We start from the raw sequence: 26,537 nt of genomic DNA on the forward strand, positions 1-26,537 counted from the left end.
TGAACACTTACAAGCATCACATTCGATGTGTACTACACATTGTTCTTAACCCCAGGCTCAATCCCCTCCAGCAACTCCATCAGCTCATCCCACACTCTTCCGGTCAACTTATCCCCCATGTCTCCGTGCATACACTTGGGAAACTCGTGTTCCTCGCCATTAAACATGATTTTCCCATGGAGATCTTCTCCCGCAAAAGCTCCAGCCAGCAGCGCCCGAGATCCCATCTCTGGCGTCCGTCCAAGCATCGCTACAAGGGCAGAGAAGAATAGAGAGAACGGGAAATCTATGTGTTTGAATAGCTGCGTGCCACATAAGCCTGGATGTACTGCGTTGACGATGATATGTCCCTTTCCAGAAGAATCAATTGCTTGGGAGAGTCGGGATATAAACATGGCTTGTAAGAGCTTTGTTTTGCTGTAGTGATCGAGAACACTGGTTTCGGCATCGATAGCCTCAAATATGTTTAGCACCTCTGTAGTGAGACGGCACTGGTTCTCTGTCAGTGATGAGCTGTCAGGCGTACTCGTAGTAGCCTTACGTCAAAAGCTGCGTCAGAAGACACAATGACCATGCGAGGAGTGATATTGAATCGCATCGCTGTCAACCTCAGGGCCGGCAAGACAAGAAGCGAAAGAAGAGCTGTAGATATGAAATTGACTGTCAACATTGACTCGTGGCCTTCAATCATCTCACGCTTGAAGCTGAGAAGACTTGCGTTGTTAATAAAGGCATCGACTCGCTCCAATTTGTTGACACGGGAAGTGAATTCCCTGACGCTATCATACGAAGCGAGATCCAACTGCCAAACTTGAACGACGTTTTCCTTCCCAGTCGATTTTTCGACGTTCTTCTTGGCTTGCTCGCCTCTTTCGATACTTCGACATGCTAAGATCACCTTGGCGGCATTAAGTTCTGTAAGATGGCGGACTGTCTCAAGGCCGATACCTGGTGAGGAAAATATCAGTTTTGGAGAATAGCGATCAGTCTGTTTCCTAGTTACCGCTGTTTGATCCTGTAACGACAAATGTTTTGCCTGTGCAATCTTCTTCCTGTGGAGGTATCGTGGTGAACCTGTCACGGATCATACCCAGAAAGAGAGACATATTGACAGCTTGCTCCTAGACTTGAGTCGAGCGCAATATCTAGCTGTATTTGAGTGGTTTTGTAATTTTAGTTCAGGAGTTTGGGGATCAATGGAAGGGATTAACCTGTTTACTTAATTTCTTGAAAGTCTGGTCTGACAGGACAAATACGGCATAGCATGATCCTGTGCTGAATTAGGTGCCAAGTTCATTGCTATTTCTTACATGCATGGATCCAGTTTCAACATCAAATGCAGACTTCTGCACATTATTGTACCTATACATTGTCTCTAACGAGAATCTGAGTGGCGTCGGGTGTTGAATATCTGACTTCAGAAATAAGAGGCCAGACACGACTGGCTAGACTTCCCTGATACCCTTGAACTAAAGGAGATATATTATACTCAGTGAAGACTCGTCACATCAAATAACCAGTTTGGGCTACATCGTAAGAATAAATTGTTGATTAATTATTAATGAAATTTACAGTCTATAATATTCGTAAAACATAAGGGAATCTTTCCGCTGCCAAATTCGAACCAAACCCTGCGACCTATCACTTCTCAAAAGTATGCATGATAGTTCTCTTTCCAGCCGCCCACCCTTCAGACTTGTCAGTGCCCATAGTCCGGCCCTTGCCGAACCAGATCAAGATACTGGGCAACTTCCAAGTACCTAGCTGACCTGTCGCTCTGCTTCGACCAAGCGTCACGCCGAACATGGGCTTGGTCGCAGGGGCATACTCTGGAACCTCGCCACCTTCGAGATACGCAGGGAGAGCTTTGAATAGGTGGATCGACTGGTTCTCTGCCATTCCAAGCTGTGACGCCTCAAGGTTACCTGCGTCGCCGACAACAAAGATGTTCTTGTGCCCCTCAACCTGGAGACGAGTGGTCTGCTTGATGAAGCCGTTGCTGTCTAGAAGTGTCTTGGGGACAAACTCGGTGTTGGCAACGATTCCTGTTGCGGGAAGGTAGGCCTGCGCGGTGATTTGCTTGGTTATGCCATCAGAGGAGCGGACTTCGATGACAATGTCTGATGATCCTGGTGTGGGTGTTGCGCTGATGACCTTTGTGTTGGGCATGTTCTTAACTTTGAGGTTCTCGAGCTCCTTGACGATAGACTTGCGTACTGCATCGGTAGCAGGAGGAGAAAGGGGTAGCTCGCCCGAGTAGATGAAGATGACCTCCTTTTCTCCACGCTGAGAATACTCGAAGCCCAGTTCACCAGCCGTCTCGGAGCCAGTCGTTCCGCCACCGGAAACAACGATAGTCTTGGCCTTGCTGATCTGGTCCTGCACATCGTGCAACTTGTCCTTGGCCTCTTGTGTAGAGCCGATACCCTTCCAAACCATGCCGTCCCGCGTTCGGGAACCAGTAGCAATAATAAGAGTGTGGTAGTTGACCTCTCGAACGGTGGGAGTGTCGTTCAGCTCAACGCTGACGAGATTAGAAGAAGTGTCGAGGGCAGCAGCCTTGCCCTGAATCCACTCGAACTTTTCGGCGGGATAGTCCGCGAAAGTAGGCTCAAGAGGAACAAATGCCTTGTCGTCTGGCACTTGACCAGGGACGACGACTCTAGGCATAGCAACGGGCCAGTGGAAGTGAGTGTTTGGAGAGACGACTACAATTTTGAGATCGTCGCGCTTAAGGACTTGGTTGACCATTGTTTGACGGATGATGGGCATGGCAGCTGGGCCTGCGCCTAGAACCACGATGGTTTTAGTGCCAGACATTGTGGGTGAAGTTGTGAATGCCTCGATGTTTTGGAGTAAGTATATATTTCTGCCGTTATAACAGTTGAAGATGCAATTGAAGATTCAATTGATTGCTGTGATATTGTTGTAATATGAGTTGAGTTGAGAGAAGGGAATGTTAGTCCAAAGCCGGACCCCACGGCGGTCTATATACACAATTCATTTGACCTATTTCTTCGGGAAATTACAAAATATTCAATCCCGTCTATGTTCCAGTGTCCGGCCAAGCCAGAGCCAACAAAGCAAAGTGCGACTCTGCAATGCGATTTCTCAGCTTGTGCATGTTTGAGGTTGGAACCCGCTTACAAGACAAAACTTAGGATTAGCTGGCTGTACCGCGCGCGGCATGATTTAGCGGCGACATATAGAGGATGGTTGGGCGAGACTGGCCAATTACACTACTTGACGCTCGCTGAGGATCCCTCCCGCGCCAGCTTCGGAGACTTTTAATAAGCGACACTCCGAAGTCCGCTCCACTGTGGCTTTGGGGAGTTTGTAAGGGCAGGCAAGTATTGATTACACATTACAAAAGGTTGGTCATGAACTATATACGAAAACGAGAATTAGAAACCTGCTGCTTACCTCTGATGCATTATGGTGTTTTCTGTCTTTGAATGCCGACACATATCCACGCTGTTCCTGTTGCACTCGTGAGTTGTCATGGCTGTAGCAACTGTTAAGTCCGCGTTCACATGCCGCCAAGGTCCGCAATGTCACCCTGTAGTAAAGGCTCCATTCCATTCCTCAACTGCCGGGAGTCTGGACCCTGTATTTGTTTCCAGGCAGTAACTGATTAGCTTTCAGAAACCAGGTACTTGGAGAGCAGAAAACTCAAAGCAAGCTTGAGATGCGCAAAAGCAGGGAAAGAACTGGTCTAGATGTGGATATATGGTCTAAACCATGCTGTATTCTATTGTTAGCAGCCAAGCTTTACAATCATACACCCAAGAAGATATCAGCTGAGTTTAAACGACACTCAACTAACTGAGAGACAGCTGAGGAAGCCAAGAATGCTTATTTCCGATTGTGGTAAAGCTGGCGCAGGCCCACCCCAAACTATCGACTTTATTTCAACATATACTTCCCAGACAACTGCAACATTTACATGAATAGATGTATTAAAAACAAATAAAGCACGTTTAGTTAAGTAAAATAATGTTCTTTTTCGATTAATTTGCTTCAAATCTCATCTCATTACTCCTTGACCATCGATTGTCAGAGTTCTCGGTTATGCTATAGGTTAGATGCTGCGATACCAAATCTCCATTCGCGATACAACCTTTCGCCTACTTACCCAGGGACATATTTCGAACAAAAGCAACTAGTGTAATTCACGTATATTACTGCAATGAATATGTATTGTGAAGAGAGTTTTATATATCCATCACGTGACTATATATACGTGATGGACATCGAGTTCGTTATTGATCACTCGAACGAGCTTCACTCAAACAAAATGTGAAATGGCCTTGATCGAAGAAACATCAGTGACTACGACACCAAACTCTTCTTAGTAAACAAGGGAGAATGTTATATTCCCTCAGAAAAGCTTAATGGAGAAAAAAATATCAAGAGACAATGTGTGGCATCGTCATAATATCCTCGATCATGAATTTCAATAACATCGTCCCAGGTCGCTTGGCCTGACACCACTTGTTTTAAGCTACACCCCATCACCATCAATAGTTATTGTGGACTGCCTAGCTATGGGTGTCATGATCATAAGAATAATCTAATGATAGATACTTTGAAGATACCTAAACATTTGTCGTCATTCGTGACAGTCCGTTTCCATACGTTGATGTACGTCAATCTCGATCCGGAACCGTTTCCTATCATACCCTGCAGTGTCACCAATACGGCGCTAGATCACAAGTATGTCGATGAAGAATTTAGGCACAACTACCTAATGAAGAAACCGTTATGGAGATGAAGATCAATAAAGATGGAGACGGTGACGATGGATAGTTGGATGCTGGTTATGTCAGTCCATTCATCTTGATGACAAGACAACCCTGGTTTCATCTCAGCCGGGGAAGACAACCTCTACAGTAAGAAAATACGTCCGAGTGTAGACCGGTATGCACTTACGATGACATGATCAGTGCCCATCTATCGTCATGAGAAGCGAAAGGGGAAGAGAAGGCTGAAAGGCTGTCAAAGTACGCGAGGCTCCTTGTGGTGGTGGTGCGGCTCAAACGTCATATCCCTGAGAGGTGCTGTAATATGATGCAAAGGTTTGCCGCAAGGCAACCCTCCACCGTCGCTTGTTACGGTCAGCAAAACCTCACCTGAAGTTGACAGGTCTTATCTGCAGAATGGATATTAGATCATCGCTGATTATGATTGCGATTGCGTATCTAATGCGAGATCGGATCAAACCTTTTTTTGCAGGCGCGTCGCCTTTTTGATGGGAGAACCTTATGTCATATTTCACCAACGACGTCAAAACAAACATCAGAACCAAGGATAGAGTTGACAGGATGGGGCTACAGCGGAGGATCCTTTTTTGCATCAAAAGGGCCCTGTCAAAGACCAGGGAAATGTAAAGCACACGGATGGGGCAGAGTCTAGAACGGTTAAGCCAGAGATAGAAGGCCCATGAGTTTTGCTCTGGCTGCTGTTGAGGCTGGTTTGTAGGTGGCATTGGTGATTTTCGCATAGACAAACCGAGTTGGAAAGAATAGTGTCGTCATCACGTGTCACGGCGGCTGATCTGGGAGGCGAGATGCTTCAGTTTTTGACAAAGGTGCCTCATGCCTTTTTGAGTATCAAGTCTTTTTCTGCAAGGGGTTCATTGCTGAGATGAGGAGAATGCCGGGCAGACCTCGCGATCACGGGCCTCTGTTTGGTCGAGACGCCCAACTAGAAACCGTTTTTGGACCACCAGCACTTTTCGTAAAGAACAAGCTTGTGGGGCGCGGTTGAGGCTCTAAGTAAGTTTGACAGAGAGTCAGTGTTAGAGTCTGAGGTCTCAGAGTCGTCAGTCAACGGAGATACAGGATATTTGCTAGCCCCTCCGTCCGAGTTGCTCGTCTTCTTGTTTGACCAATACGCTGACGCAGACGGGAATGTCGACAATTGCGGTTACAGTAGCCTTGTGGATTCAGGATGTGCTATCCGTCTGCAAGGTGCCCTGCTCATGACGATTTCCCTTCGTCCCCTTACCCCTTCTCCTTTGATGTGCATCAAAAACGGTGGTGAGAGCCCAATGTGAGGCGAGATATGACGGTGCACGGTAACATCTTGTGTGTCTGCCTCTCCCGTCCCGTCACAGAAACAGAGCCAGCCTCCCTTTCCGCCAGCAGTGACAGCACTGTAAAACCCCCCCTGAAAAATGGTGACATCAGCAAACTGGACAGTGGAGATCCTTCTTAGCGTGGCGGATGAAGTGACCTCATTGGCGCTCTCGCTCCTCAACGGAGATCCATGAATGCCGTCATTGGCCCACTTGAATCTCGACTACCATTTCCCAATTCTAACTCGCTGAGCGGCACAGCAACTCACTTTGCCTGCCACAGAAGGGGATAATTGGACCATGGGCGGTGGGTGAGGCCGTGAGGGTGAGGGTGATAATGAGAATTCGACGTAATTGTCATTCTCCGTTTCTACACGAGATTAGGTAGGTAGTAGTTCCGTTTCTGTGGCGTTTGTTTTGCGGTGTTTTTGTTTCGGGCAAAATTACCATACACAATGTCAGGGATGAGTTCATTCTGGGGCACCTCTGTTGCCATCCTTGAACATTCAGGGTCTCTTTTTTTTCAATGGAGAAACAATCATCTCAAAAGATTCGGTGTAGTAGTCTCCGAGAAAATGGACATGGGGAAAGTGGGAATAGCCTCGCTGTTCTAACGCTGTAACCCAGGGCAGGTCAATGCAATTCGTTAATAAAGTAGCGAGCATGATCCTGGGTTTTCGTTCCCGATCAAGGATGGGAAATTAGTAGCCAAGATTGGAATTTAGGTTCCGGATCATGGGAATCCTGCAACAATCCCATGGCGTTGGGTGCCAAAATCCTAGACCTCACTTTAGGTCAGGCCAGGCTCGCTCACCATGGATGGATCCAGTGATGTGCGCCCACCCGAGAAAGTATATCGGAATTCATCCCCACGCTGATGCGACATTTGAGCCGCAACGAAAACATCCTCAATGAGAAAGATCCAATAAATTCTGAACTTGTGGCTCTCGATATACGCCAACGCTTGTCAAGCTCGAGATCTCAGGAGAAAGATTATGCACTCTAAAACTTCGTCGTCAGTTTGGAGTAATCCCGCTCCCGCTCTGATTGATCTCTGGGCTAAATTACTAAATCTCGCAGGCGCCAAAATAGCCCAACGACTCAAAAGGCCCGGATGAATGCCACCCCGAGAGACGCGGCGCTGATCCCTCCTCATATCGAAATGTCTCTGACAATTCCTGTCCCCTCTTTGTCGAGGTCTCAAGGGTTTCCAGGCCGCGTCTTGGCTAAGAGGTCCAGAACCTTCACGAAACCGTTGTGCTTTCAAAACAACCGCGTGACCCGCTCCAGAGCTTAGCAAGTAAGCTCCTCGTGGTCCTTTGGTCCCCTACTTCAACAGATCTCATGGCCTCGGAGCTGAAAAAGTCATTAATCATTCAATGGACTTTTGCGCCATTAGCGGGCGCCCACAGGCAGCTGCGGTAAACTCTGTCATGAATCCTTCCTCGTGAGACTCTGGCCTGCCAGGAAAAGCTTTCCACTTCTCGTTATTGTCGTAAGAGGATATTCTCTTCTCGGACCATGCATGATATAATCAAACATTGATCTGGTTCCGAATGCATCATTGCCCCGTTGTTTGGCTCGAGCTTCAAGACATGAGTTCCAATCGCCCACCTCCAAAGCGAAGAAATGATGCACGAGATGACTTCAATGCCGGGCCCGGATCAGCAGGGTCTTTCTTTGTTTGTCCAGAGCCCCCATTCCACTGCATTTGTGTGAGATACTACTGCGTGCAAGGTTCTATTGATCAACAAGAGAAAGAGCACGAATAAAGTAAACGGCTGTACTGTAATTATCTCATCGTCGGCGTAGCCTCGCCTCTCACAGGCTATTTTGCTTCACAATTCTCACGCAGACACATATGTGAAAAAAGTGGTGGCGATGGAGTAGGACCCTGAAGAACCGGGGGTTGTTTGATTCGAACGAATCAAGAAACGTAGCGTCAGAGTGCAAGGACATACCGACGATCTCTCCGAAGCTTACATAGTACGTACCAACTGTGTAGCAGTCTCGACTCGTCAAGCTACGCTATATGCAGACGCTAGACAACGACAATCTCTGCCGATCAGTCGCTCATGATGGCATAGCATTGGCTTGGACTGCCTGTTGAGCCCCGGTTTTCCTCGTTCTGCTACGAGCGTGTTCTGAAGGAAAAAGAGGGGAAACTTGTTGTTTGTCTCGTGCATCCTGATAGCACCACGGGTATGACACCCGCACACTGACTGAGAGAGAGGGAAAAAAAGAAGGGTCCATCCACGACGACGATGATGTGCTACGGAACCACACACACCCACTCGAGGGAATATCGCACCCCCCATTACACAACCAAACACTCCACTCTGACTGCATTTTCAAGGGACCTGGGGGTGGAGGCTAATCCCAAGCTTTGGAGCCTGTACCTTGCCCGCTCCGCTCCTCTCCTCTGTGTTCATTCTTTCGAGTGTGTGGTTTCTGGTATAATAAGACCCTGAGATTCCCCCCTCGAATTCAATTCTCATCATCCAGCACAACCAACAATCACAACCAACAACAACTCTTCAACTTCACTTTCAAGCCTCTTCATCTTCAAGCCGGCGTTTCAGCACTTAATCAATCAATTCATCTTTACTCGACTCATCTACATAAGAAGTCGATTGCCTGCAATTCAACTCATCCAAACTACTTACACATTCAATCAACCACACAAACAACACCTTCATCATGCCCGCTCGATCTGACTACGGCTCCGTCTCCATGTCCATGTCCATGTCTCCCACTCCTCCCACCAACCTCTCAAGCTACGCTCGCTTCATGCACGACCACACCAAGCGACAGATGGAGGCTTCTGGCGCTAGCCCTTCTCCCTCCAACGCTACTGCTCAGCGTGCCCGTTCATCCATGACCAACGGCAACACCAGCCCCAACTACTCATAAGATCTCTTCACATGAGACAAACAAACTCAATAACGTCACCACATAATTAGAGAATTCATCATGACTTCTACTATTTTTTGTCGTTCTGCCTTGGCTGATGGGGCTTGGAGATGGCATGACATCAAATGCGACGTCAATGGTGGCGAAGCTCATCAACCCAGCCTCCTGTCCTTACACAGCCAAGGTACTCTCATGAAACAGCAACATTTACGGAGTATGGGTGCCTAAAAAAGTTCATTCTCATATGATCTTACGGCCTGCTTTTTTACCAAGTTCTATTTTCTTTACAAACACGATATGCAAGGCGTTTTTGGTCATGGGATTTTTGAAGCTGCGAAAGCAACTTTGTACAACTAGCGAGAGAAAGACATAGGCACACAAGCATCAGAGGAGGAAAGACATAGCTTTAGCTATAACTGCAATAACGATAAATGATAACAACTTCATCTTCATTATAAAGAAAATCTGTCAGTGATATATGGCTTATAATTAATTAAACAATCTAATATTGCTAAGCGCTTTCAAGTACTCAAGTCTCAAGTCTACCAAGTATTCAAAAAAGTTAGAAATCTTATACATGCTGTGTTGCGATCCTTTATTAGGTATGCATCATTAATATCGTTATAGCTTTGTAAAAATGCGTGTCCCCGTTCCGTATATTTCCTGTTCTGCCCTGATTATGCCTTCCTCTTCAATCCCAAAGCTGCTGAATGGTCCTTTTTCTTTTTGATAACCTTCTTGAAACTGGGAGCTGGAGCTGGCGCTATGGGTTCTGGCTCAGCTAACTCAACAGGCGTGTCATCCTCAACTATAACCTCCATCTCCATTCGCGCTCGTGCAGCAGCGAAAGCCTTCTTGGCAGCCTCTTCATCTTCCTTTTCCTGCTTCTCCCTTTCCTCATCTTCTGTTCGTACTATAGTGTCCGCAAAATCGACTCCTTCTTTCTCAGAACGGTTGATTCGTGCATTTCGGTGTCGGATCTCGTCTAGCGCATCAGCGGCGGCCATTTCTCTCTGCGCATCCATGTTTTTGGCTTCGAGTTCCTCCATGGCGTTCTTTTCTTCTTCGCCTGCAGCTTCTGCTTCCTCGCGTTCTAGTCGGTTAAGTCGTTGCTCGTCGTCTTCGTTCTCGGCCTCGCGGTTGCGCCATGGCTCATTATTTCGTACAGCCCCGGAGACTACGGCATAATCATTGTTCTTAGGGTCCGTCTTGAGCACCTGTTAATGGTTAGCGATTGAAAATTGCTTATGAGTAGAATGAACTTACTATTGGGTTTGGGCAAGCAGTGCAGCGAAAAATGAGGCGTATAATTTGCACATTGAGGTACTTCTCCTCCGGTCTTATCTCCTTCGTTGAGTTGAACTTCCTTCCCTTGTACTATGAAGTATTAGCTTTCTGTTGGGCTTGTTCGAATGTTCACTTAGCAAGAAACCATACGATAAATGTACCACACATGCTGCAGCGCAGAGAAAATGGAGCCACTACAGAGGTTAGCATAAGTATATAGTCTCCAGGGCTCATAAACGTACTGATTCGAACTTTTTGTGTTTTGGGTCCAGCGTCCTTGTTTCCGCGACGGCGTGTGAGAGCCGAAGGATCGAAGTCGGGAGGGTAGTACTTCTGTAGAACTTTGCGTTCACTCATGTTGGATATGGGGCGTGTAGCAGGGGTTGGAGAAAGTCGTGGTGCAAGGTATGAAGAAAGTCGTGTTGAGTTGGAAGTATGTCGAGGTGGTAGTTTGGTGTTGAGGTAAGAGCGGAATTAGGCCGGCGTGGAGGGCGGTGGATGCAGGCAGAAATTGTGTCTTAGTCAGCAAAGCGCAAACAGTTTTTAATATGTACTGAGGTAGAGGTAGGTATTTATAGTAAACAGTGTTAAGCACGAGGAAAGATACTTTATATATAAGCAAAAATTGAAGCTTTAAATAATCTTTCTGAAGTTAGATCTCATATGCTTTTATCCTATTATTATTCTTATTGCCATTACTGAGAGCATGTGGATACGCGCCGTGAACTTACATCACTGACCTGCATGTAGCCCCACAAAATTTTGACATCTAGCGGCCCGCGTTTTGAATGTTGAACTTGACCAATTTACACAATACAACCACCACAACACATCATGGGCAAAGCCGAAGTCGGATCTACGAAATTTGTCGCCAACCGCATGAAGGCCAAGGGTCTTCAGCGGTTGAGATGGTACTGTCAACCATGCGAGAAACAATGCAGAGATGCCAACGGATTCAAACAGCATACAATGAGCGAAAGCCATGTGCGACAAATGCTTCTCGTCGGCGAAGACCCCAAGAAATACATCAACGACTATACCAAACAATTCCTAAGCGACTTCATTCTGCTTCTAAGGACTGGCCACGGAGAGAAGCAAGTCCATATTAACCGTTTCTATCAAGAATACATTGCAAACAAGGTCAGTTTTCAGCGACTTGTCTTTTCTTTACCAACTTACTAATACAAAATAGGAGCACATTCATATGAACAGTACAAAGTTCGGTTCGCTTACCGAACTAGCCAAGCACCTGGGCCGCGAGGGTATTTGCCGAGTTGAAGAAACCGAGAAGGGCATACACATATCGTGGATCGACAAATCACCAGAGGCTTTGAGGCGACAAGACGCATTACGGCGCAAGGAAGCGCAAGATCAGGGTAACGAAGAGTTGGAACAGCGCATGATCCGAGAGCAAATCAAACGAGCGCAAGCCGCTGCTGGCAACGACGAAGAAAAAGAAGAAGATCCCGAAGCCCGCGAGTTGAAACGTCAAGAAGGAGAGAAGATCAAGCTTTCATTCGGAGCGAAGCCAGCTGCTCCCGATACGAAGGCGTCGGAGAGCCCTGCACCCGACACGGCTACAGCAGAAGCAGACACCTTAAAGACGGAAGAGATAGCCACAGAAAAAAGAAAGGAGCCTGACACAGCACCAGCGAAGCCAAGCGGGTTTGGAGGCATCTCGATGAAACTTGCTGGGAAGCCTCAGACCAAGAACGTGTTCACCCAGGCCAAAAAGAATGCCCTCTCTTCAGGATCCAAGAAACCAGCAAAAATTGAACAGCCCAAGAAAATGAGCGAGGCCGAGCGCATCATGAAAGAGGAAATGGAAAAGAAGCGGCCCAGGGACTCTACCGGCTTTAGTTTTGGCATGGGCTCTAATAAGAAGCAGAAGAACAACTAAACATGCTCAATCTTATTTTATGACACGACCGCAGATATTCGAATTATCATAATGGCAAGGATGCGATACATAAAGCATGGGAAATTGTTGGGGCGTTATTGGTTTGAATGTCCATCATAGATACCACTACAATATTTTTAAACGAGAAGTTCTTGTCCATAATCACTGCTGTTCTATTCCCTCAACGCCAGTTTCGCCAGAAATAGTAGAATTAATTGTTGCGCATCGGTCCTACGCCACGTATCTTAAGCATCGTTCTCCACCTCTGTACCGTCACGTCTATAAACCCAGCATGTCAGCTCGTTTCAAACCATCGCATCCGGGGTTCAACTTACGGAATGTACTGTATTCTATACTCGTCCTCCAACGTCGATCGAACATCATCAGGTAGTTGTCCCGAGACTTTGATGGCATACATGCCAGGCACATAGCTATCGAGACGCTGGTACTTTGCGATCCACGACTTGGTTGGGTTCGCGAGTGTGATGACACCCTCGAAGACTTGGGATGTACAGCTCTCGATCTGGTCCGGGGAATGCTGTAGGTGCAGGAACTCTTCGCAGTTGGGGCAGCCCTCGTTTTGGAAGCGCTAAATATCGCGAAAACGTCAGTTCATTGGATTCGTACTTGAATTGGTAATGTTAAAAGGTTGTACCTGGGAGGTCATGACGATCGAGCAGATCATGCATGCGCGCAGGTTTCGTGCCTGGCCCGTTGTGACATAATTGGAGGATGACATGTTCGATGTTTTGTAGAAGGGATCGTCGATAAGTGTTGAATAGGAGGAAGAATTGTTGACCGTGGAGAGTGTTGTTCAAAGTTCGCGACTGACAAAGGCGGCGATGAAGAGCTGTCATGCACATAAGCGAGATATGCACCAAGCGCAATATCCACCTTAAACTTCAATCTCTAATTGAAGATGGATCTCAACGCCTAATCATCAGAAAAGCCTGCTGATCTTATCAATTCAAAATGACACAAAATCCAAGCCAGTCGAGTCAGAAGAACATCTTTCAGGAGAAAGGCCTTCAAAAATCCCACGATATTCTCACCTGCACAATCAAGGAACCGCCCTTCTCATATGCACACCTAGAGCTGGTTACAGATGTTCCCAGCGGCTCATCATCTGTCACTCTTGACGACCTTTCTCTCAAAAGCTACTGTACAGCTGCTCTTCGACAATTCCTAGGAACCACAGGTGCTGCTATTTCTATCGACATCCTCAAAGTGGAAAACAACCATGCATGGGTTCGCATTCCAAGACCAGACCTTGGCTCTTTCGCAGCAGCTATCACAGCATGGAGAGGCACAAGCGACAATGGAGAGCAAGTAAGCCTTCAACTACGGCAATGTTCAGACTGGCTTGGTGCCATGGTTGGAACAGACGGACAAAACCGACTATGGAATGCTTAAAGAGTGGCATTTGTTATATTCATCATCATTGAACTGGACCTCATTTTATCATCTAGATGGGGTATAAATGTATGAAAGTACATCGCCCGTCGGCCTATCCTTACAAATGCACCGTTTCCAGACGCCCGAGACTCGCATACACCCTGAAATCGCCGCCGTTTCGCTTTCTAGAGGTTCTCCGCCGTTTCTACATCAGAGAGGACATAAGAGAGCTTTGCGCATATGCCTGGAATCCGGTCAGCGTTGAGATACGGTTATGGGATTTTGTGTCAACTTACCATGGGCTTAATGTCGGGGTGGGGCACGGCATCGAACTGCTCGAAATCGAGCTTGTAGTCAGGGCCGATGTTGATGTAGGCACCCCTGTTCTCTGTCGAGTCGCAGTATCGAGGAGCAGAGAAGACTAATAGAATTGTTAGCGACAAAGTCGTGATAATATACCCAGGTCAACTCACCAGTAATACAGCGACCGTCGTGCTGCACCTCGTAACCATCCATGCGAACCTCGTGACTTCGAATGACAGCCTCAAGACCGTTCTTCTCACAGAACTGCTTGGTGATATCAGGACCAAACTGCATACCGACACCACGCTTGCTGGGTCCTCGACCGTTCTCCTCCTGAGGGTCGGTCCAGAGCATCTCCATCATCAAGCCAGCCTGGCCGGGTTGTCGCTGGCCGTGTCGGTTCAGTTTTCGGATATCGTCAAGAGTGACCTTATCGTCGGAGAACAGACCTCCGTGAAGGACCAGATATTTCTTTCCAATAAGTGTGGCCAGAGCCAGAGCAGAGAAACTTTCAGAGAACAACTTAAAGACTCGCTCGTTGTACTTGGCCTTGCATTCGCCCTCGAAACCATAGACTCGGTTCATGTCGTCTGTCTCGTGGTTTCCACGGTTCAGGAAGAACTGCTTAGGTCGCAGCCACTTGTATGCATACAAAAGTAGAGCGATCTCAGTTGACCAAGAACCTCGATCCACAAAGTCACCGTTGAAAAGATACCAGTGCTTCTCATCAGGAGTACCATTGCGGCGGAATAACTCCATAAGATCGAAGTATTGACCTACAAGGATTAGTTGGGTGTACAAGGCATTGGCTGGCACATTTCTTACCGTGAGTGTCACCACAGACAGTAAGCTTGACGTCGCTAGGAATTTCCACCTCGACCATTGTGGGCTCATCGTAAACAATCTTCTTAACGGCAAGAATAATTTGATAAACGTATTTCCGGTGAATCTTCTTGCCAGTCTTGAAACGCTCGATCATGTCGTCAATAAATTCTTGTGTCATCTCATCACCTAGTCGCACACCATCATATCCTGGCTCAACAGCCATTGAGTCTAGGTCAAGACCCACGGCTGCAGAGGGTTCATCGCCGACCTCGATAGCAGCAAAGAAAGCCATCTGTCGGACGATTTTCTTGCAGTCTTCCAATTTGAGCCTGGCATCTTTGTTGTTGGGGTCGAGAGTAACACATGTTTTGAAGTCGTCGATGGCCTCCTTAGGTCGTAGAATCGCAGTCTTGGCTAGACCTCGTCGGTAGTATGCCTGCCCAGGTCAGAATTCGATCTTGTTTTTCCTAATTCGGTAGTAGGCTTCGTGGCGAACCTTGACAAGTTTGGGATTAAGCTCAATAGCTTTTGTAGCATCAGCAACAGCATATCCGTAAGCCTCAGTCTTGATGTATGCCTAGTGTCTGAAGTTAATAAAATATCGAATAGCAAAACCACAAATCGTATGCATGACTTACCTGAGCTCGGTTGGTGAAAAAGGTAGGCTCCTTATCGTTCTTTTCGATAGCCTGGCTGTAAAAGTCGACTGCGCTGGGGTAATCACCAGACTGGAAGGCCTTGTTGCCCTTGTTCTTGAGTTCGACGGCGTCCATTTTTGTTGTCAGAGTTCAAGGTCCGTCGAGTGGGCGTCACAGAAACAGGCCGAAGGTCAAAGGAGGGGGAGGGGTAGTTTGTTTGGCAGTTTTGCGCCGAGCGCAGTATCAACCACTCAAGTCAGTCGCAAAAAGAGAGGGACTTGGTTTTGAAGTTTGCAGGTTAAGAATAAGCTCGTGGAATGATGCAGAAGCGAGGCGGACTTCAGACAAGGCTCGGTTCCACAATGCGAGGAAGTGCAAAGAAGTTTTGGATCGAGGTTGATGGCGGCCTTTGGTGGAGTTAACGTGCCCCCGCTGCCGGCGCGTCATGATGGAACCGAATCTGACGGCTCCATCGGGGGGTTAACGGGGGAGTTTCCAGGGCTTTCAGGCATTTTGATAGGCTTAGAGCCCCTGTAAGCATTGCCTACCTGGGTGTAAATCGTCGAGGTCGGGTGCCTCTGGAACGCCTAGCGTTTGGACAAGGCGCCAAAAGATGGGGGGGAATCTTTATCAATCGCCACAAGACCAACAGCGATTTGGCTATCAAGTGGGCAGCATAAAAACCGGCACTGCTTTAGTGACTGACGAAAATATTAGACCAGCTTTAGTGTATATATATCCTGAGAGATCGTCAGTATTTTCGTCTGGTCTTCTTTCAGTCCCTCTTTTTATTCAACCCACCTGACCATTCATTGTGTGGTTGTCGCATTTGTAGCTGGAGCCTGCCTGATTCTTGTTACACAAAAATCTTTACGCTTGAACCTAAAGTAGAGAGATGGCCTTTCAAGCTAATATTGAGTTGTGTGTAGTCCGCGGTTGCCTATCAGGCTGTAAGGAAGACGCAAGGTCTATGTTTGAGAATCGGTTAGTTGCATATCTCGAAATCGCTCCACTTAATAATGGTTCCATACCTTAGTACCTATACCAAGACAACTCAACTCACTTTCATCAAATCCATGCCGCAGCCACTTACACACCAGGTAAGTTGCATAAAAACCGATACTGATTTAGTGGTTGACATAAATGTTAGATCACTCTCAGTGTGTATATAGCCTAAGAGTGGACTAGTAATTTCGTCTGAATTGCTTCAAGTCCCTATCCTTTGTGCTACCCGCCTACATACATCATGGAGTCAGGGTCAGGAACAGGAACAGGAACTCCAAACGCGCTGGTGCGCAAGCGGACAGACACTTCTTTGATGCCCCCTCCTCCTCCAGCCAAGAAGATTAAACGGCCAAAGAAGGTGCTCGACGAGGACACCTACACAGAGACGTTGTCTCAAATCATAGCCCGAGACTTCTTTCCTGGATTGCTACAGACAGAGACACAACAAGAATATCTCGACGCATTAGAGTCAAAAGATGCTGCTTGGATATCGAGTGCAGGAAGAAGACTCCAGCATGTTATGACACCAGGACGCCAAAACACACCACTCCCTCCAAAGTCAACAAACTCTTTCGCTCCTGGAGACCGCACGCCTTCGACATATGGAGGAGATACACCAGCTTCGGTTATCTCAAATGTTTCCGATTTTCAGCCACGGCTTAAAACCAACATGAGTTTATCAAAGTTCCAAGAGACTTATACAAGCGAAGATAACGAAAGCTTTTATAAGCTTGTTGACAAGCAAAACCAGAAAAAAGCTGAAAAATACGCTTGGCTCTGGCGCGGGAACAAATTGCCTTCGAAGCAAATGATCAAACAAAAGGAAGTTGAGGATCGAATCGGGCAAACACGAAGTCTAACGGACGACGGCTCCAAACGCGATCGTCTCGCTATCAAGGACAAAGACGACCGTCCGGCACGTCCAGATACGTGGATTTCCAATCCAAAGAACAATCTGATGTTCAGGTCTGATGGTGTTGAGGACGGTGTTGTCACTGTTTCTCAAAAGGCCGAGGAAAGTTCAAAGATGGCGCCAAAATCCATTGTTTACGCAAACACCAGAATGCCTGAACCGCGCGTTATACAACGACCACCATCGCCCACTATGTCTGCAGTGCGAGACGCCATCGCAGGTAGGCCTCGGAAGAGCGATCAAGACTCCAGTGTTGCCGGAGGAGAGACGCCCAGGGTGAACGGGTATGCATTTGTTGACGACGAGGATGACGAGGATGAGCCGATACTTCCTGTACCTATCATCAACCTGGGCCCAGGAGATGACTCGCCAAACCCTTTTCGCTTACAGGAGCAACGCGATAGAGAGACTTTGCACGAGCGCATGGTCGACCGAATAGCACAATCGAAAAAGGAATCCACGAGGAACGGACTTACAGGGAAGGTCGATCAAACACCAGTCCCTAAATTTCCAAGTAGCCCTCGTGTGTCTGCTGGAGGTCTGACGCCAGCAGCGCAGAGGTTGTGGAGCAAGATTGACACGCCTGGGCGTGGATCAAGCGGCTCATTTGGACAATCCAATAAGCCCATGACTCCTAGGGGTTCTCTTTTGAGATCAGTCAAGAGACCTGGCTCAACGTCAGGATCGAAGTGAGGACTGGTATACTTTACAGCGTAGGCGTTTTCTGGTTACTATAGCTTGGCCGGCTGAGCATAAGGGACGAAATTAATGGATCGACATATGCGACTAAAACTATAGTCTTTGGGCTGTTTATTTTTATACCCATTATAGGAGCAGGGTTTTATCTTGAAAACTTCAGTTTACAATTACTAAGGTACTTTGGTAGCTTCCTATAAAGCTTTATAGGCTACTAAGAACATACCTTGTTTATATTGTTTAAGCTCTTGTCTGGTATACTGAGTCTGTGCCGCATGCTCAGGTTGTTGAACCGTAGCTCCAGTAGCTCTTATTCATATGAGGTTATCAATAATACCGTAGCAACAATAGTATACAACTTTCTTTTTGGAAATAGGGTATAAATACTTGGACTTCTGATATGATTTTGCATCCTCATCACCTTTGGTAGTTGATGCTGCTAACCCCCTTAGTTGCATGACCCATCAATTAAGTCATGGACTTTTTTCTCCGAACCTGGAAACCAGCAACCCACCTTGTCAAGCTGGCAGCCAACGCCAGCACGCCAGACACAATTAAACACCTCCATCAATGCGCTTCTAGACCTTAGAGACTATATCGACTCGATGAGGTTCGTCGATTTCGCCATCGACCTCGCCGCAGTGCTCAATGCCTCCCGTGGCATCGCCGCCAAACATGTCGCTCATCGAGGTCGCCAGATCGACACTTATAGCCGAACGTCAAGCATTGCTGCGGCGTTGAGAAAGAGGAATGCTCAGAAAAGCCCACCGACAGAAGATACGACACACAGTGCTACGAGGCCGAATGACGATGTGATTTACGAGCAAACCACGCCGGCTGCACGACAGACGGAACCTATCGTCGATACGTCAAACGAAGGGCAGAATATCCAGGCTGAATTTACAAGAGCCGATCGAGTTCCTTTTAATGGTCCAACCTTGAACCTCGGGCCGAGCCTACAGCAACAAGCTACGTCGAAACCAGCTAAGGAGGATGATTTTGATCTGCCACCCGGAGTCGACGTTAACATCTTCCATACGGCACGAGGTTCAAAGGTTCTGGATTCTCTGAGGAAGCAGGGCAAACCTGGTGCAGCACCTGTAAGACCTGGGGTTGGGGGCCCTGTGAAAGCACATCCCATGAGGGATTGGCCCCCTCGTCCACCACCTGAGCTTAGCTTCGGAGCGCAACCCGAGAAGCCCCAGGGGTCTGTTGCAAGGCATGCGGAACTCTCGGAATCCGTGAAGCCTGTAGAACAAGAGGCTACCATTGTGCAGGAGAAGGTTAAGAAGGAGAAATTAGTGGAGGAGGCGCTTGCACCTGAACTTGAAAAGACCTCTCCGGTCGTACCTGAAGCTGAGAAGAAGATTGACGAAGACGTCATCCAAGCTGCAAAAGAAATTGCCGGAGATTCAGTAGCACCGTCAGAAGCTCCGCATGCTCTGAGAGAGTCCAGTGTTCCCTCATCGCGCATCAGCCGAATATGGAACTACGGTGGCCTTGCTGCCGGTATGTTGGGAGGTGCCATGACTGAAGGTTTCAGCCGAGCCTTTGGCGGCGGTGGCGAGGGATCTGTTCTCTTGAGTGAGAGGAACATGGAGCGCCTGGTTGCAAAACTCTCGCGTATGCGTGGTGCTGCTCTAAAACTCGGTCAGATGATGAGTTTCCAGGACACCAAGATGCTTCCAGCCCCTATCCAACAGGTCCTTCAGCGTGTTCAAGATCGTGCTGATTACATGCCAGCTTGGCAACGTGATCGTGTCCTCGTCGCAAACCTCGGCCCTGAGTGGAGAGAACTGTTCAGCGAGTTTGAAGAAACCCCTATTGCTGCCGCTTCAATTGGGCAAGTTCACAAAGCAGTTTTAAAGAATGGCAAGCGGGTGGCTGTCAAGATTCAATTCCCTGGTGTTGCCGACTCAATCAATTCGGATCTTGATAACCTGAGCATTCTCCTCACAGCAACCAAGCTTCTTCCAAGGGGTCTGTATCTCAATAAGACGATCGACAACGCGCGACTAGAGCTCGGCTGGGAATGTGACTACGAGCGCGAGCTTCAATGCGCTCAGCGCTACAAGGAGCTTCTCGGCTCAAGCGAGAAAGACGTTTTCATGGTGCCCAACGTATATCCCGAGGCATCGGGCAAGCAAGTTCTCACCATGGACTTTATGGATGGCATTGGCGTAACCCGCATCAAGTCTTTTACTCAGGAGCAGCGTGACTGGATCGGCACACAGCTTCTTCGACTCTGTCTCCGTGAGATCACCGAGTTTCGTTTCATGCAGACGGACCCCAACTGGACAAACTTCCTCTATAATGCGGACGTCAACAAGCTTGAGTTGCTTGACTTTGGAGCTTCTCGCGAGTATCCCGATGAGTTTGTTACCCAGTACGTACAGCTTCTTGCTGCGGCCTCGCGTTCCGACAAGGCCGCCGTCAAGGAGTTGTCCGAGAGTCTCGGCTACTTGACAGGCCATGAAAGCCGCACCATGGTTGAAGCACACACAAAGTCTGTTCTCACTCTCGCTGAACCCTTCCTTGTCAGTGCACCTGATGTCTACGACTTTAAGGATCAGACCATCACAGAGCGTGTAAAGGCGCTCATCCCTGTGATGCTTCAAGAGCGGCTTGCGCCTCCGCCAGAGGAGACATACAGTCTGCACCGCAAACTTAGTGGTGCATTCCTCCTTTGTGCAAAGCTGGGCAGTAAGGTCCCATGTAAGGCGATGTTTGAGGATGCTCTCGTCAAAGGAGGCTATACTAGGTGAGAGGCGGAGGTATTGTAATCATGTATCATGTAACATATAATCCATGTAAGACTATTTAGAGTTAAGGTAGTTGAAGGGTGTAGAATAGAGAATACGAATTTATGAAGACATTACTTATATTGATTAATTTATTTTGGGTTGATGAGATCTCGGACAATCGGTATTCGGAGGTTTGGCAAGATTTGGTGGGGCATGAACAGTCTTAATGAGATATTTGTATCATAACTTGGGTGTTCGAGTAATCCAAATAAACAAGGTACCGAGTCTTTCAAATTGGATACGAGGAGACAACAGAAGTGTAATTCTTGGATCTGATGTTTAAATTTGCTTCCACATGACCAACTAAAGGCCAATTGCATATAAATATCAATACTAATATATAGGGCGCTGGAAGGCGCTGGTACGCCGCTATCGCAAGCTTGTACCCCGCCCGAATACATAAATCAAAGGCCCACCCAGATCTCTCTACGGGTAGTTGCAGTCACCAACTTAGACTTACGACACCAAAGAGCTTCTTTATCGACAGCATCTTCACTTCAAGATGGCTGACTTGATCACTTTGGCGACATGTTCCCTCAACCAGTGGGTGTTGGATTGGGAGGGGAACCTTGGGAGAATCCGCAAGAGTATCATCCTCGCAAAGGAAGCTGGAGCTACCCTGAGAACGGGTCCTGAGCTTGAGATTACAGGCTATGGATGGTGGGTTTACCAAGAATTCTGTCTACTTATGGAGAACAATCTAACATTATTTCAACAGTCTTGACCATTTCCTCGAGGCTGATGTCTATGACCACTCCTTGGAATCACTCCTCGCAATCTTGACTGACACCGAACTCCATGGCATCCTTATTGATGTCGGTCTTCCTCTCATGCACAGGGGTTGTCGATACAACTGCCGTGCTATTATCCTCGACGGAAAGCTCCTTTGTCTTCGACCCAAGATCTACCTCGCCAATGATGGGTATGTAGTGATTGTGCCAAAAGAAACACTCACTGACTGACTTGGCTCTGTAGAAACTTCAGAGAAAACCGTTTCTTTACTCCCTGGAACAGACCGAGATATGTTGAACAGTACAACCTTCCTCCTGCTCTGCAGAAACACCAGGGTGTTCGACAAGTTCCTATCGGTGATGTTATCTTGTCTCTCAACGACACAACTGTCGCTGCTGAGACATGCGAGGAGCTCTTCACCCCTCAGGCGCCTCACATCAACATGTATTCTCCCTTTGAAACTCCAATCTCTCTTCATGAAGAGACAATACCATCTCTCAAGAGCGTTTCAAAGACTAACTAGCGTATAGGGCCCTCAATGGCGTCGAGATCTTCACCAACTCGTCTGGTTCTCATCACACTTTGAGAAAGCTCAATGAGCGTCTCGCGCTGATCTCTGAAGCAACCCGTAAGAGCGGTGGTGTCTACTTATACGCCAACCAATCCGGTAATTTTATTTCAACCCTTTGACATAACGTACTCGATCTCATACCCTCTCAGGTTCCGATGGAGATAGACTTCTCTACGACGGTTCATCGCTCATTATGGTGAACGGCAACATTGTGGCTCAAGGTTCTCAATTCAGCTTGGACGATGTTGAAGTTATCACCGCAACTGTGGACCTCGAAGAAGTTCGCGCCTACCGATTTGCCCCTTCCCGCAACTTCCAGGCTGTTCAAGCGCCCGTCTATGAGAGAATCGAGGTCGATTTCAGTCTAGGCGTCGAAGACCTTGATCTCCTACGAGCCCCCACGCCTCCTAGGCCAGCCAGGTATCATGTTCCAGAGGAAGAAATTGTACGTCCTTGCCCATGGTTGTACGCCTTTTTATCGCTGTACATGTAGCATGCTAACCTTCTATGTGTTCAGGCCCTTGGTCCTGCTTGCTGGCTTTGGGATTACTGTGAGTTCCCTTTTAGTACTTGGTAGGTCAACAACTAACTAAAAAAAATAGTGCGACGAAGCAAGGCATCCGGTTATCTTGTGCCCCTTTCTGGAGGTATTGACTCATGCGCAACTGCTACTATTGTCTTTAGCATGTGCCGACTTGTCGTTGCAGCCATCAAGGCAGGCAACGAGGAAGTCATTGCCGACGTGAAGCGAATTGCCGTGTACTCGGATAAGTTACCCGAAACTGCTGAGGAGTTCTGTAACCAGATCTTCCACACTGTTTACATGGGCATGGAGAAGCAGAGCAGCAAGGAGACTCGTCAGCGTGCCAAGGATCTCTCCGCGCGTATTGGGAGTTACCACACTGACATGAATATTGACGATACTTTCAACGCCACCAAGAACCTACTCACTCAAGCCACAGGATTTGAGCCCAAATTCAAGGTCCATGGAGGATCAGCAACTGAGAACTGTATGTCGATCCCCTTTTCCAGCCATAGCCAGAAGCTACATTTAGATGGATACTAATTTTAGTAGTGGCTTTACAAAACATCCAGGCACGTAGCCGTATGGTTGTTGCCTATTACTATGCCCAGATGCTTCCCACCGTACGACAACGGCCAGGTGGAGGAAGTCTGCTCGTTCTTGGATCCAGTAACGTCGATGAGTGCCTTCGAGGATGTAAGTGGTAGCTCTGAAGATACTATTGCACCATTGACTAATAGCGTGTTTCATCCAGATCTCACCAAGTACGACTGCAGTTCCGCTGATGTGAACCCTATCGGCTCTGTTAGTAAGACAGACTTGAAGAGGTTCATCGCTTGGTCTGCCAAGAGCTTTAACATGCCTATACTGGAGGAATTTATCCATGCTACTCGTAGGTCAAGCCCAGCATTGCTTAAACACGACATACTAACAGATTATAGCTACAGCTGAGCTTGAGCCTATTACTGCAGACTATGTTCAGAGTGACGAAGGCAAGTTGTGAAACCTGGGTTCAGTAACAACCAACTAACAAACATCTCAGCTGATATGGGTATGACATATGACGAGCTCTCTCGTTTCGGTGTAAGTTAACGCAATCATGAAACAAGCCACGGCCAAGCTGATACATTTTCGAAGCGTCTGCGAAAGGAGAGCAAGCTCGGCCCATACGGCATGTTCCTCCGACTTCTTGAAGAATGGGGTGGTGAGGGCAAGATGACTCCGCGGGATGTCGCCACCAAAGTAAAGAGATTCCACGGATTCCACGTATGTTTCTTCTTAGTTACTGTCATCCGCTCAGAAGCTAACAATTCTTCAGTACATCAATAGACACAAACAAGCGGTGGCAACGCCTGCTGTCCATGTGGAGAACTACTCCCCAGATGACCACAGGTTCGATCTTCGACCTCTAGTTTACCCCTCACCATGGAATAGCTGGTCTTTCGAAAAGATCGACAAGAGGGTCGAGGCTATCGAGAGGGCTATGGAGAAGAAGAAGAAGACCGAGATCTCGAAATAGTACATTTTTGTGTTGCGATCAAGAACACGGAGTGATAGTGTGAATTGACAAAAATGTTCCAGGCATCAGTAACGCTGGAGCATGGCGGTTCCATTGATTCAACCAATACTTGACCTTGTACAGAAAGCGGCCTAACGTTCTCCAGTTCCTAGTTCAAATGTTTCTTTATAATTTATGCAGGTCCATATTCACCTTGCATCGACACTAATAAACGTGCCCAAATCACTCGAGCAAGAATAGAGACAATTTGTGAGTTACAGAAGGTACCTACCTCAGTACTAGGCACTTTACGTGAATATTAGCAAACAATTAATGTAAAGAGGAGAAACGATAATATTATGTGAAATCTGGCTAAAAACTGGTGACACTGCTAAACACCTGGCGAGACATAGGCACTGACAAACATCTAACAGAACGCAAGCACTGACAAACATCGACTTCTCTGCGCCTCTACCAAAACAAACCCAGGGCAAAAGTTCCGTAAAGCGTGGTTTGTTTATAACAGGAGCGTTTGTAACTCTCGTCAACTGCAAAGTCTTCTTAAACCTCCCCCCTTACGACCTTCTATTTCACAGCGTATTCCACATTATTTCCATACTGATATCTCGACCTAGCCTCTTCGCACTCCCAATGCATATCTATTTCATATATACGCACTCATAATCGACTCTTCGTTCCAGAGTTATCATCAACTGCTACCATGATCAATCCCCGGGGCGACAGGAGTCCGTCCCCCGGAGGAGACAGACATAGATAAACCGTCGCTCAACGAGATGATATATACCAACTCTGTGCGAACTTTCACGCCGTCCGACGAGAATTTCTACGAGACGTTATCGACATTCTACGACTTATAGAATTTGAGAGACCATTTGAAGCGTCGCCATGTCAACAAGACTTATGAATACGAAGCTGGGTTTCCGACTTCGTTTCCAAGATAATAAATGCTCTAGACAAGCATATCGTGGACATTGACGTAAATGCGTCCGAGATTGAAGAAGAAGAGTGCAAGAGAAGCTTTGCTGCTCGTACTGGACTCTCGAGTCACTGACTAGGAGAAGGTTGCAGAATAATCCAGTCTAATCACATTCAGGGATGGTACAAAGGCTAGGAGTGTGCGATTGCGGATGAGAATCCACCGTTCGACTTGCCTATACCCGAAGTCACGAAGTTTGGTATATTGTCACTGATCAAAACGCATTACTCGAAATGTCATGAGTCGCCTGAAAGATTTTTGAACGAGGAATGGTCGAACTCGACTTTAAGTCGACAATCAACTCGCTCCCCATGCTTCGGTGATGGCAGCCCCCCTATTATGCTCTGGGATGATATCGAAAGCCGCGTGTCACTTGGCCACCGAGAGATGCTTGAGAAAGTGTTCTCCATCTTCGCATTCTAACTACCTCGAAGGTTCATAGAGACACGTCCGCAGCTTCTACATATGCAAGCGTCCTTCAAACACTGCGAGCGCTCAGCAAGCTATTTAGGAAAGGCGCTAACATGCCATACCATTGACCATACTCAACTGGAGTCCGTTTCGACAGCTGAACCTATCAGTAATGTATCGGAAATATCACGAAGGCTTCTTCAACAAGAGTGACTCAACAAGAGCTTTGAGGCGTTTGCGAACAATACCCGGCTACCGCGATCCTGGGGATCCAGATTCTGACAGTGACGTGGAGGCACCCGGCGACTTTGAGCTTGTCAACCAGCCCGTGAAAAAGCATACTAGGCGAGCTCGTTCACTTACAGCCCCCAGGCGAGTCTTTCAGGGTGGAACAGCTGAGTTTCTGGCCGTCTTATTTCTCGTATTGTGTCTCAGCCCGGTTCTGCGGAGTATACAAACTTACACGATGCAAGCGGATTGTGAGACAGTGAATACGCTCTAATAACCCACAACTTTATCAACGGATTCAAAAAAGATGGACTTCAGCCTCATTGAGCAACAGTACCGGAGTGAATGGATGTGAGTGTCATGCCATTTTCGCCTTTAGAGCTTTGCTAACCTGAACACAGAACTCGGAATGATGCAGTCGATACCTTCTTTCGATGAGATTGCGAACTTTCGATTTTTTCCACGTTTACTTACTCCAAATGCCAAATAGTCAAGGAAATATACTTTCAGAAACATCACCGAGACGTATGCAGAGGCCGGTGTCGGTGGTGTGAAGAGAATGGGTTACGATGCAGAGCGACCGCTCTCAGCAAGAAATGTCTGTATGACCTATCTAGATACGAGCGAACAATTAATCGGCGGTAACTCCATTGGCACAGCACAATTAACTCTTCTTGAGTGCAGAATGAATGTATGAGAAACGGGTTTTGGAGGGGGTCTCGTGTGGAGGCTACAAGATATGAGAAGAAACGAATGAAGCATTTACATTGAGTTCCGCTTTCGATTGATTTAAATGAACTGAATTATTTCGTCTCTTAT

The 26,537-nt window shown here is 47.4% G+C and overlaps 13 protein-coding genes across 13 annotated transcripts; 7 read left to right on the forward strand and 6 right to left on the reverse strand.

Annotated features, from left to right (window-relative positions):
* Nucleotides 1-32: 32 nt before the first annotated feature.
* On the reverse strand, nucleotides 33-1,106 carry FGSG_07388 (uncharacterized protein; the record flags this gene model as incomplete). Its single annotated transcript, XM_011328852.1, has 3 exons — nucleotides 33-491; nucleotides 542-948; nucleotides 1,004-1,106. The coding sequence occupies 3 exons, from the start codon at nucleotides 1,104-1,106 to the stop codon at nucleotides 33-35; spliced, it is 969 nt and encodes a 322-aa protein (XP_011327154.1).
* Nucleotides 1,107-1,641: 535 nt separating this feature from the next.
* Nucleotides 1,642-2,918, reverse strand: FGSG_07389 (uncharacterized protein; the record flags this gene model as incomplete). Its single annotated transcript, XM_011328853.1, has 1 exon — nucleotides 1,642-2,918. Exon 1 carries the CDS (start codon nucleotides 2,818-2,820, stop codon nucleotides 1,642-1,644), a length of 1,179 nt encoding a protein of 392 aa, XP_011327155.1. The 5' UTR covers nucleotides 2,821-2,918.
* Nucleotides 2,919-5,635: 2,717 nt separating this feature from the next.
* FGSG_13143 (uncharacterized protein) lies at nucleotides 5,636-6,575 on the reverse strand (the record flags this gene model as incomplete). Its single annotated transcript, XM_011328854.1, has 4 exons — nucleotides 5,636-5,773; nucleotides 6,010-6,303; nucleotides 6,349-6,449; nucleotides 6,527-6,575. The coding sequence occupies 4 exons, from the start codon at nucleotides 6,573-6,575 to the stop codon at nucleotides 5,636-5,638; spliced, it is 582 nt and encodes a 193-aa protein (XP_011327156.1).
* Nucleotides 6,576-8,574: 1,999 nt separating this feature from the next.
* Nucleotides 8,575-9,456, forward strand: FGSG_07390 (uncharacterized protein). Its single transcript, XM_011328855.1, has one exon. The coding sequence runs from the start codon at nucleotides 8,780-8,782 to the stop codon at nucleotides 8,990-8,992; it is 213 nt and encodes a 70-aa protein (XP_011327157.1). The 5' UTR covers nucleotides 8,575-8,779; the 3' UTR covers nucleotides 8,993-9,456.
* A 213-nt stretch (nucleotides 9,457-9,669) lies between these two features.
* On the reverse strand, nucleotides 9,670-10,636 carry FGSG_07391 (uncharacterized protein; the record flags this gene model as incomplete). Its single annotated transcript, XM_011328856.1, has 3 exons — nucleotides 9,670-10,209; nucleotides 10,259-10,369; nucleotides 10,430-10,636. The coding sequence occupies 3 exons, from the start codon at nucleotides 10,634-10,636 to the stop codon at nucleotides 9,670-9,672; spliced, it is 858 nt and encodes a 285-aa protein (XP_011327158.1).
* A 477-nt stretch (nucleotides 10,637-11,113) lies between these two features.
* FGSG_07392 (uncharacterized protein) lies at nucleotides 11,114-12,179 on the forward strand (the record flags this gene model as incomplete). Its single annotated transcript, XM_011328857.1, has 2 exons — nucleotides 11,114-11,419; nucleotides 11,472-12,179. 2 exons carry the CDS (start codon nucleotides 11,114-11,116, stop codon nucleotides 12,177-12,179), a joined length of 1,014 nt encoding a protein of 337 aa, XP_011327159.1.
* Nucleotides 12,180-12,285: 106 nt separating this feature from the next.
* FGSG_07393 (transcription elongation factor SPT4) lies at nucleotides 12,286-12,929 on the reverse strand. Its single transcript, XM_011328858.1, has 3 exons — nucleotides 12,835-12,929; nucleotides 12,515-12,768; nucleotides 12,286-12,458 (listed from the first exon to the last, which is right to left on the reverse strand). The coding sequence occupies exons 1-3, from the start codon at nucleotides 12,916-12,918 to the stop codon at nucleotides 12,425-12,427; spliced, it is 372 nt and encodes a 123-aa protein (XP_011327160.1). The 5' UTR covers nucleotides 12,919-12,929; the 3' UTR covers nucleotides 12,286-12,424.
* A 222-nt stretch (nucleotides 12,930-13,151) lies between these two features.
* FGSG_07394 (uncharacterized protein) lies at nucleotides 13,152-13,592 on the forward strand (the record flags this gene model as incomplete). Its single annotated transcript, XM_011328859.1, has 1 exon — nucleotides 13,152-13,592. The coding sequence occupies one exon, from the start codon at nucleotides 13,152-13,154 to the stop codon at nucleotides 13,590-13,592; it is 441 nt and encodes a 146-aa protein (XP_011327161.1).
* A 12-nt stretch (nucleotides 13,593-13,604) lies between these two features.
* On the reverse strand, nucleotides 13,605-15,475 carry FGSG_07395 (serine/threonine-protein phosphatase 5; the record flags this gene model as incomplete). The annotated part of the gene is made up of 6 exons (XM_011328860.1): nucleotides 13,605-13,818; nucleotides 13,871-13,995; nucleotides 14,048-14,653; nucleotides 14,703-15,138; nucleotides 15,199-15,279; nucleotides 15,341-15,475. 6 exons carry the CDS (start codon nucleotides 15,473-15,475, stop codon nucleotides 13,780-13,782), a joined length of 1,422 nt encoding a protein of 473 aa, XP_011327162.1. The 3' UTR covers nucleotides 13,605-13,779.
* A 1,111-nt stretch (nucleotides 15,476-16,586) lies between these two features.
* Nucleotides 16,587-17,951, forward strand: FGSG_07396 (uncharacterized protein; the record flags this gene model as incomplete). The annotated part of the gene is made up of 1 exon (XM_011328861.1): nucleotides 16,587-17,951. One exon carries the CDS (start codon nucleotides 16,587-16,589, stop codon nucleotides 17,949-17,951), a length of 1,365 nt encoding a protein of 454 aa, XP_011327163.1.
* A 608-nt stretch (nucleotides 17,952-18,559) lies between these two features.
* FGSG_07397 (uncharacterized protein) lies at nucleotides 18,560-20,719 on the forward strand (the record flags this gene model as incomplete). The annotated part of the gene is made up of 1 exon (XM_011328862.1): nucleotides 18,560-20,719. One exon carries the CDS (start codon nucleotides 18,560-18,562, stop codon nucleotides 20,717-20,719), a length of 2,160 nt encoding a protein of 719 aa, XP_011327164.1.
* Nucleotides 20,720-21,260: 541 nt separating this feature from the next.
* On the forward strand, nucleotides 21,261-24,103 carry FGSG_07398 (uncharacterized protein; the record flags this gene model as incomplete). The annotated part of the gene is made up of 14 exons (XM_011328863.1): nucleotides 21,261-21,418; nucleotides 21,477-21,680; nucleotides 21,734-21,934; nucleotides 22,021-22,157; nucleotides 22,211-22,506; nucleotides 22,579-22,612; nucleotides 22,664-23,071; nucleotides 23,137-23,280; nucleotides 23,339-23,476; nucleotides 23,526-23,567; nucleotides 23,627-23,667; nucleotides 23,722-23,850; nucleotides 23,903-23,976; nucleotides 24,019-24,103. The coding sequence occupies 14 exons, from the start codon at nucleotides 21,261-21,263 to the stop codon at nucleotides 24,101-24,103; spliced, it is 2,091 nt and encodes a 696-aa protein (XP_011327165.1).
* A 1,559-nt stretch (nucleotides 24,104-25,662) lies between these two features.
* On the forward strand, nucleotides 25,663-25,992 carry FGSG_13144 (uncharacterized protein; the record flags this gene model as incomplete). The annotated part of the gene is made up of 1 exon (XM_011328864.1): nucleotides 25,663-25,992. The coding sequence occupies one exon, from the start codon at nucleotides 25,663-25,665 to the stop codon at nucleotides 25,990-25,992; it is 330 nt and encodes a 109-aa protein (XP_011327166.1).
* Between the last annotated feature and the right edge of the window lie 545 nt (nucleotides 25,993-26,537).

Source organism: Fusarium graminearum, chromosome 4, assembly GCF_000240135.3.
Source record: "Fusarium graminearum PH-1 chromosome 4, whole genome shotgun sequence".
Lineage (NCBI taxonomy): Eukaryota > Fungi > Ascomycota > Sordariomycetes > Hypocreales > Nectriaceae > Fusarium > Fusarium graminearum.